At 48.9% G+C, this 9,873-nt stretch overlaps 1 protein-coding gene across 1 annotated transcript; it reads left to right on the top strand.

Moving 5' to 3' along the window:
- The first annotated feature begins 1,083 nt into the window (after window positions 1–1,083).
- Window positions 1,084–4,845, top strand: CHST2 (carbohydrate sulfotransferase 2). Its single transcript, XM_036904298.2, has one exon. It carries the CDS (start codon window positions 1,090–1,092, stop codon window positions 2,671–2,673), a length of 1,584 nt encoding a protein of 527 aa, XP_036760193.1. The 5' UTR covers window positions 1,084–1,089; the 3' UTR covers window positions 2,674–4,845.
- Window positions 4,846–9,873: the final 5,028 nt, after the last annotated feature.

Genomic DNA, 9,873 nt, shown 5'->3' on the forward strand with positions numbered 1-9,873 from the left:
CGGCGCGCACCAACCCGGCGCCGGCTAGCAGGAGCGGCGCAGAGGCTGGTCTGAGCGCGTTGCAGCCGCTCGGCGTAGGGGGAGTCGGGTAGCAGCATCTTCCCGGGCGCTGCTTTCGTGCGGTGTCGTCGTCGGCGGCGGGGGCTTCCTCTGCCCCGATACCTCTTTCGCCAAAAGCGGCTGGTGCCGGGGGCGGAGCGGGCAGGAGCGCTGCGGACCTGGGCTCTTTTGGCGAGAGCTGTGTGTAGGATCTTTCCAAGCCACTCGGAGGCTGCGGAGCGGTGGGGGCTGCTGGCAGTGCCCGCCCGGGCATCCTCCCGGTGATGGGAGAAGCAGCTGCTGCCGCCGCCGCTGCAGGGTCGCGCTGCGCCCCATCCATCGCCGCCGGAGAGATGGGAAGCTTCGGGGAGCGGAGGCCGAGAGCGAGAGAGGCGGAGCCGCTTTGCCAGGAGCTGGGTCCTGTATAAGCCCCCACACCCCTCCCCCAGCCGGCTTCGCCCACCGGAGCGAGAAAGGAAGCTGCGGTCCCGAGGGCGCGGAGGAGATACCGCTGGAGCCGGGCGCGCTGGGCTCAGCCGAGTGAGGAGCAGGGTTCCAGGCCCGGTGAAAGTTTCCCTTCCCGAGCTGCAGGGCGCCTGCTGCCCGGAAACTGCCCAGGGCTTAGGCTGCCGAGTCCCGCGGCCCCTTCTGAGGCGCTGGGACTGCAGCGGAAGACAGCGCGCGAGAAACCGAGGAAGGGGTGACAGCAGCAGGGACCGCGGGGCAGTGATCCCGGGCCGCTCCGGGGCGCGCCGGCAGCTCCAGGTGAGTTGGGAGCCAGGCAGGCCCGAGGATGAGCGTTACGTAGGCGGAGGAGGCGGCTCGGGAGGAGGATTGGGGAGCATCCGGCTTACTCGGCTTCCCCTCGCAGGTCCTTGGAGCCGCTGCCATGGGAGAGCCAGCCCTGGGCGCCGGGGACCTGCCGCCGCTGCTGCCGCGCCCGCCTCGGAGCCGCGGCCCCAGTCCCCGCGCCATAAGCCGGCCCGCTGAGTCCCCTTCCCGGGCTACAGGGCCGCCTCCGCCGCGCCGCCGGCCCGGGCTGTGCCTGTGATGAGCCGCAGCCCGCCGCGAACCCTGCCCCCGGGCGCGCACCCCCGGTTGCTCCTGGCAGCTCCTGCCGCGCCGCCGCGCCCCTTGCTCCTGCCGTGGCCCCGGCGCCCGGGTCGCCGCTGGCCCGCGTCCCCGTTCGGAATGAAGGTGTTCCGCAGGAAGGCGCTGGTACTGTGCGCGGGCTATGCGCTGCTGCTGGTGCTCACCATGCTCAACCTCCTGGACTACAAGTGGCACAAGGAGCCGCTGCAGCAGTGCAGCCCCGACGGGCAGCTGGGTGCCGCGGCGGGGGCGGCTGGGGGCGGCTGGGGGCGCCCGGGGCCTTTTCCGGCCGGGCCGCCCCGCTCACACACCCGCTTGGACCCCCGCGTCGCGTACCGCCCTCCTGCCGCTGCCGTCGGGGCCGCTTCGGCGGGGGCGGCTGGGGCCGCTGCCCCTCCCAGCAATGGAACTAGGGGCACCGGGGGCGGCGGGGACAAGCGGCAGTTGGTGTATGTATTCACCACGTGGCGCTCAGGCTCGTCCTTCTTCGGTGAGCTCTTCAACCAGAACCCCGAGGTGTTCTTCCTCTACGAGCCTGTGTGGCACGTGTGGCAAAAACTGTATCCAGGGGACGCGGTTTCCCTGCAAGGGGCGGCGCGGGACATGCTGAGCGCTCTCTACCGCTGCGACCTCTCGGTTTTCCAGCTGTACAGCCCCGCGGGCAGCGGGGGGCGCAACCTCACCACACTGGGCATTTTCGGCGCAGCCACCAACAAGGTAGTATGCTCTTCGCCGCTCTGTCCCGCCTATCGCAAAGAGGTCGTGGGGCTGGTGGACGATCGCGTGTGCAAGAAGTGCCCACCACAGCGCCTGGCGCGCTTTGAGGAGGAGTGCCGCAAGTACCGCACGCTGGTCATCAAGGGTGTGCGTGTCTTCGACGTGGCCGTGCTGGCGCCACTGCTCCGCGACCCTGCTCTGGACCTCAAGGTCATACACCTGGTGCGTGATCCTCGTGCTGTGGCCAGTTCGCGCATCCGTTCGCGCCACGGTCTCATCCGTGAGAGCCTGCAGGTAGTGCGCAGCCGGGACCCTCGAGCCCACCGCATGCCCTTCCTGGAAGCCGCTGGCCACAAGATGGGCGCCAAGAAGGAGAGTGTGGGTGGCCCTGCAGACTACCACGCGCTTGGCGCCATGGAGGTCATCTGCAACAGCATGGCCAAGACGCTGCAGACAGCCTTGCAGCCTCCTGACTGGCTGCAAGGCCATTACCTAGTGGTGCGGTACGAAGATCTGGTGGGGGACCCCGTCAAGACCCTACGGAGGGTGTACGACTTTGTGGGGCTGCTGGTGAGCCCCGAAATGGAACAGTTTGCCCTCAACATGACCAGCGGCTCAGGCTCCTCCTCCAAGCCTTTTGTGGTGTCCGCGCGCAATGCCACGCAGGCCGCCAACGCCTGGCGGACCGCCCTCACCTTCCAGCAGATCAAACAAGTGGAGGAGTTTTGCTACCAGCCCATGGCAGTGCTGGGCTATGAGCGGGTCAATAGCCCGGAGGAGGTCAAAGATCTGAGCAAGACCCTGCTCCGGAAGCCCCGGCTCTAAGAGGGGTTCCTGGGAGACCTGACCCCAGGCAGAGACACCCACAGGAGGATTGTGGTGTATTTAAACAAAAACAACCCAGACCCAAACTGAGGAAGTTCACATATTCTATTATAGATTATAATATAAATAACCATACAGTCACTGGCTGTCAATGTTTTGAGTCTTTGAATTTCAAGAAATAGCCGCAGTACACACATCTCAGAAAAGGCGAGACCTGAAAGTTCTTACCAGATGCCCTTCCTCTTCTCTTCGTGCATTTCCTCCCTTCCCTTTTCTCCCATTTCTTACCCTCTCCCCATTCTGGTTTCCATTTCGAAGTGGGATGTTGATTCAATCAAGATCCAGTAACTCAAATCTTGTTTACAAACTTTTCGTGGTGTCTGTGAACATGTGAAAGAGTAATTTGGATGTGGGGGGTGGGGTGGAGAAAGGGGAAGTGGTCCAGGATCAAAAAGCCCCACTGGGCATGATGAATCAAGGAGGCATTCTTTCAAAGTAGACTTGTGTACAAAGCAAAGGTTACATGTGAGTATTAATAAAGAAGATAATAAATAATATTCTTTTTTTATATTTGCCTCCATTACTTTGGATTTACGTGTGCTACTTGTTCTGTGTAGCTTCAGATGGAATCTGTTTCCCCTCCCCACATCCCCTTTCCCCAGTCTGTTTTCCTGGAAAACAGCTAAGATGGGTGGGGGCAGCTTTTGACTCCTGGATAAAAACCTGGGACTTGTTTCCTCACACGTAAATCACAGCCTGTCAGGTGCCCAGAAATGGGAACAAATCTTCCAATTCTGAAAGCAAAAACCCAAGCAGGGCAGTGGAAGACAAAGCGTACGCTACTTTCCTGTTCCTCTTGGAGCACAGAGAGGAAGAAGCAGCCCCTTGAGGATGTGAAGGCATTCAGTTTTGATTACTGTTGAGACTGGGAAACCTTGAAGCAGAGACATGTTTTGGTCCTGAGGTTGGTTCAGAAAAAGGGTTTTAAAAAATGAAAAGTATGTAGCAAAAATTCTGATCATTAGAACATAAACCTCAAAAATTAGTGTGACCATAATTTTGGCAATGGTAGCAACTTCTTTGGTTAGAAAAGTGACAGAAGTATATGTGTCTGGAGTGTTTTTCTGCCTCTGACATAGTTCACAGAGGCATATTAAAGGAAGTTCTATCTGAGAACCGTGAGGGCACTCACAGGCATCTCCTCTTCTTCCTCATATCCCATCCAGATTAGTGTGAAAGAGAGTGAATTTATCAGTTTACTTGGCATCCCATGGGACGGTTGCCTTTGTCATGTTTCCTAAAAGTAAAATTGCAAAGAAACTATAACGTGTTGCAGGCAGTATAAGGCTTCAGCCAAGAGTTTCTATTAGATATGAAAATGAATTGTGAAGAAGAGGAAATGAAAATGTATTATGAGTTTGTGTGTTGAACTTTGAGATTTGGTGTTTTCCAGGTAGAAAAACTGTTGCGATTTTCCTGCACTGGTAATAGTATTGTTGCTGTCTTGAGCCCATTTGAACTGAAGCATTCTGCAGAATGTCATATGATTAGAGGTTATGAAACCTAAATAGGAACGAGAGAGTGTGTAGTTATGTATTACATTAAATATGGTGCAAGTTCAATATCATCATGGCTTTATTTTACTATAATTTATTGTGAGATCTCTGTGGCCAACCTGTATAGGTTAAATGCTGAGGATTTTATTTTAAGAAAATATGAAAAATAATATGTACATGGGAAATATTTTAACACAAAATGATTCGTAAGTATAATTTTCATTGCAATGTGAAATCTAACTACACTCCATAATTCCAAGGTGAAACACAGTTTAAAAATGTTAAGAAAAAGATGAATTTAGCAGTGGTTTTTGTAATATATTTTAGAATGGATTATTTCTTAATTGACTAGTTTATAGTATTGCATTTATTAAGCCAGATTGCAGTGATTAACACACTGATTATGCTTTCTGTGATATTTTCATGGGTGCTCCTATGCTGTTATCTTCAGCAGCAGTAGAATATTTCTAATAGCTTTAATTTAAGAATATTTAAAAATTAAATGAGCAAAATAAATATTAATGACTGTAGATGAAACAGGTTTTACAGGAAATTAAGACGGCATCATTAAAAAGCAACCATTCTGAATAAAATAACCATTGAAAAACAAATTTCACATGGCATTAGAATCAGCTCTTATCACTTAATCACAGTAAAATTCATGCTTAGTTTTTGAGTGAAGGATTTTTAAGCCATTGAATTTGTTCTCTCAGTATAGCTAAGGACTGATTGCACTGAAGTGGAATTACGATGTTTTTGGATCTTGTATTGAAAAAAATATTAGATGCTGCGTTACAGCCTTTGCAGCCTGCAGAATATTTGTGGCCTCTGCTCAGATGAAATTTTAAGCTAAGCACCCGCAGTTCTCCCTGTGCTGTTTGAATGAGGTTTCTGTCCGTAATTCCCTTGTTTTGTAGCAGCTGCATTCCCTCAACTCAGGTACTCCAGGGCTCTGTAATTTGAAAAGGTGAATCGTTGCTCCTGGAGATGTGTACCTAGCTGCATTCTAGGAAAGCCAGACTTGTGTAGTTTCTACTAAGGGCTGAGGTAGTCATATCAGTGACATTCAGCTTCCACAGGTTTGCGGAGAGAGGCATTCTTTGGTGTTAATAGGCTTCTGTCAGTTGGTGGTGCAAGCCGACCTGTGCCACAACACATTTCCCAACTTGGCGATATGTCCCTCAGCAAGCGGAAATACTCTTCAGAGCAGGTTATCAGAGTGATTTTTATTCTCAAATTCTGCTCAGCTGATAGCACGCCTGACTTAGTTACCTCTTTCACTTTGGAATGCCTTTGTTAATTAGAAAGCTCTGTTTATAAGATGAAGCCTGCCCAGTGCCTGTAGTCAACAAATATGGGTTGGAACAAGGCAGCGGCTCAGGCTGGGTGCTTGAGTTTCAGGGAACTCAGAGGCACTCAAAGGCCTCATTCAGCCCTACCCGTGGGTACCTTGCTGGCAGGGACTCGGGCAAATCGTGTACCCTTTAGTGTCCACCACAGAGTGAGACTTGATAAGTATTTATTAAATAAGTGAATGAAATATGTAACCATCAATTTTGAAAGTGCTCAGAAGGGAAAGAGTAGAATGTGTTACCTGTTTGGAGTAAGTGCTGGCTATTCACCGAAGTTTGCTGAAGGAAGCGGGCCGGGGCTCTGTTTAGATGTGGAGAGTGGGCAATAGGAAGGAATAGCCTCGCCATTTCCAGGTGTGCGTGCACAGACCACTGATGAATTCAAACAGAAATTCTGAATTTCTGAATGCAGAGAGGTTAAAGTTTCCCAATCGGGAATTCGAATTTCATTCTTTGTTTTCCCAATTGCATTAACAAGATAACGGCAGGGATCAGAGCAACCTGCAGAGCCAATGCTGCCCCCGTGCCTATGGGAGGCTCTGACGGTCATTACTGCAGAAGCCCTGTGATGTTGACGGTTTTGAGTGCTATGAATGCAGTTCAGAGGACTGTGAGGTGGGTTTCGCCCTGGCTTGGAAATAGCTACTTTCAGGAAGTTTGTCCTATTGTGGATGCTGAATGAGACAATGGCTGCCTGTCCCCGTGCATCTCCTGCCCAGATAAGGCGGTTCTGTCCAGAATTTCTGTGGCACACAGCACAGTTATGGCTGGATTATGCTGTTGGTTTGAAATCAAGGTGAATCTGAGTGAGGCCATTAAATTAATATTCCTTGGGTCTGAGCAGTGAAATAAAGATCATGTTTGAAACCCTGTTTCTAGAGATGACTTCAGAAAGACCAGGAGGGAAATAAAAAGGCTGGTTTTATCTGTAGTTGTGAATAAGGACGAGGTGTCACTTTACCACCTTCCTCCCCCAATTTTCTTCCCTCCCTGCACACTGAACATGTGCACAATGGCACATACAATTGACTTTCTGCATTGTCTTGAGATCTGGCAAAGAAAATGCCTTAATACCAGCTAACAGGTATGCGGGGAGGCACACTTTTGATCTCAGGCCTCTGGCGAGTGAGTGGCCAAATATTTTATTGGAACCTATGACATTTCTGTGCTAGGATCCAGGGTGGACTGGTAGAAAAATGACAATTTCAATTTGAGGAGTGGCTTGAGGTATGTGACCAAAAGGTCCGAGGTAAATGCACAGTTTACAGACTCCTTTTGTCACTCCAAAGGACAAGGAGAGCGGACCCTTTCAAATCTGCCACAGCTAAGCACATAATTTTTACATATAATTTCTCTCCTTTCTGGGCATCCCAGTTGCTACTTTTTCAGTTCAGGTTCGAGCCACTGAGCTGCACAGGTACAGGCTCTGGTACAAGTGTTTAATAATTGAAATTACAGGGCTTGACTTTTATTACATCTGATACAATTCTGCATACCCTTAATCGAATTATACTCAAGAAATCATTAAATTCTGAATAACACATTAAGTTTATAGAATGGGAAGCCTTATGAACGAGTGTTTGGGATGGTATTGTTTATAAGCTTGAAGGAACCTTGAAGGAGCAGAAGCCTGTCTGCACACTGGCAGGATGATGAAGGATGACAAAGGATGGCCATGGCCAAAGCTTAACTTTTGGGTGAACCAGTTATTTGTAATCAGATGTCAGAAGTGTTTTTGGACTGCTTGAACTTCCAGGTTTGTGACAGTCACCCTGCCAAGTGAATGACAGTGAAAATGATTACTGTAACTGAAAGCTATACTCAGAACTATTTGGTAATGGCTCCCATCCCAGGAGTGTAGACAGGGCTTGATAGAAATTCACCTTGAAGCAGTTTGTCCTCTGGACAGGGCCAGTTGTGTAATTTGTGGGGCTCAGGGTAAAATGAAAATGTGGAACCCCTTGTTGAAAAATGAAGCATTCCATTTCAGCAACAGCAGAGAGCTAAGCCAAGCAGGGGGCCCTTCTGAGCATGGGGCCCACAGACTGCACAGGTTGTAGGCCATGAAGGCAGTCCTTGGCCTCATGCAGAGATGGGAATGCCTCATGGGAGAGCAAATAAATGGTGGCCTGAACATTCCTTGAAAATAGGTGCCAAGGTCTCAGTTATTGTGTGTAACTACAATTAAAGCAAAGACATTCTAGTGAGACAAGCTCACTCTGTGTGATGGAATTCTAAGGAGGTGAGTGCACAGGGGAGAAATAATCCTTGGTAACTGCAGCAAGTGATTGACAGTGCCCTCTGAACCAACGGCTGGGCTTGAGAACTCTCTGGACTGAGTGTTCTCAGGACTGTTCAGGACTGAGATGCCTGCATGGTTGCAGGAATCCTCTCAAGTACAGGTCAGACATCTTCTAGGAGGATGGAGAGCATGACCTCCTTGCCCTCAGCGTGAGGATGCTGGCAGGTTCTGCTAATGATAATGTTCCCTTCCTTCTGGAACTACTGTGGGACTCTATTTACTTCATGTATAATAGAGGGAAAATCTATGTATGGAAAAGCCAAAGGTTAAGACACAATAAACTCAAGGAATAAAGGTGCAAGCTGGTATGCCTGCTCGTTGTGCTGAGTATAGTCAGCTAAATTTATTTTTATTATAGTGTGATATGTCCCATTTTCCTCTGGGTGTCAGTTCTCTACCATCTCTATGCCTCTCCTGCCTCCTGTTTCTTCTTTACTTTGTGAATTCCTAACCATTATTGAAGATCCTGAATCTCTCTGAGGCTTCCAAGAGGCATAACTGTCTTTCTGTCCCCTGTTCCCCTTATGGACCCATGCATAAATCTGAGGGTGCAAGTCTCTGCAGACTGGGATTCTGTTATAGCTTACTTTCTTTCCTAGCCTAGATCCTTTAGAAGGGAAGGGACTGGATACTATTTGTGTGTGTGTGTGTGTGTGTGTGTGTGTGTGTGTGTGCGCATGCATGTTTCTCCTCAACTCTGAAGCAGTGTCTCATAGGTTATAAATAAGTGAGCACTAAATATAAGATGTAGCCCAAGAAGCCAGGGTAGAAGGGACTGAGGGGTCAACACGTTGTGAAAGAAGCTATAGAGTTAACACACTACATTCCACAATGTCCTGAACTTTCTATGTACTGCAGACAGAGCTGAAAAAGGGAGCAAATTGAAATGGACGAAAAAGAGTGTCTAATAATGCGTGCCCGAAGGCTTCACATGTGATCCATCCATATTAATGTTTGAAACAGAAATAATAAATCAGAGCCCAACAAAGAAAGGTAACAACAAGTGGATTACAAATAGAAATGATACAATTTTTAGAGGACCCAGAAGGAAAATGTATTCCTGTAATGTAGGCTGAGGCTATGTATTTGTTTTGACATGAGGAGCTCATGGCCAGTATGATCCTCTTTTATCTTTTCCGGGAACTGGAAAATTTCAAGAAACAACATGGAGGTCTAAATGTTATATTTCCATTTTCAGATGTCCCAGTTATTCCAGCAAACTTTACTCTAGGACTGAACTAGCTCCTGGGAGAAATTAAAATATCTGATGTTCTCAAATTGGTGCTCAGTATCTTCAGATGAAAAAGTATTATGTGATTTTGTTTTGAAAAGAATAGAAGTGGCCCACATTTAATGGCATTCACAGTTACAGTTTTCAGCCCTGTTATTTAACCAGCCCTACTTGCTGGTGGGGCCAGTATCCTTCCCAGGAAGTGAGTTCCAAGGGCACTGTATTCACATTACACCTTTGCTGCACAAAGGGTTTTCATTTATATTTTCACCCTTCTCAAGTGAGTTCTCCATGTGCTGTGCTCTTGATAACTTTGTGTCACTGCTTTGATTTCACTTTTAAATGCCTGGGTAGCAGTGATGATGGTGGTAATAATAATGCCACATTCACCCTTTGTAGGGCTTTTGTTATGTGCCATTTCCTATGCAGAGCACTTTATATGTATGATTCTATTTGATTCTCATAACAATCCTATAGAATAAGTATTATTATTGTCCCCACTTTCCAGAAGGGATATAGGTTTAGATGGGTTATTTTCCTAAGGTCACACAGCTTGTGAGTGACAAAGCCTCTTTCTTTTTGCTTGATGCATCAGAGATCACACCGTTTCTATTTAAGGGATACCAACAGAAGAGCACATCTTTTTGTCCCAGCCAAATGCTTTCTGAGCAATACATCCTGAGAGCTTGGGGCATTATGACTTCAGCCAGGGAACAGGCGCTAGTGTCTTTAGAGATGCGTTTTTGTGCGGCAGAAAGA

Source organism: Manis pentadactyla, chromosome 1 (genome assembly GCF_030020395.1).
Source record: "Manis pentadactyla isolate mManPen7 chromosome 1, mManPen7.hap1, whole genome shotgun sequence".
In the NCBI taxonomy this organism is placed as follows: Eukaryota; Metazoa; Chordata; class Mammalia; order Pholidota; family Manidae; genus Manis; species Manis pentadactyla.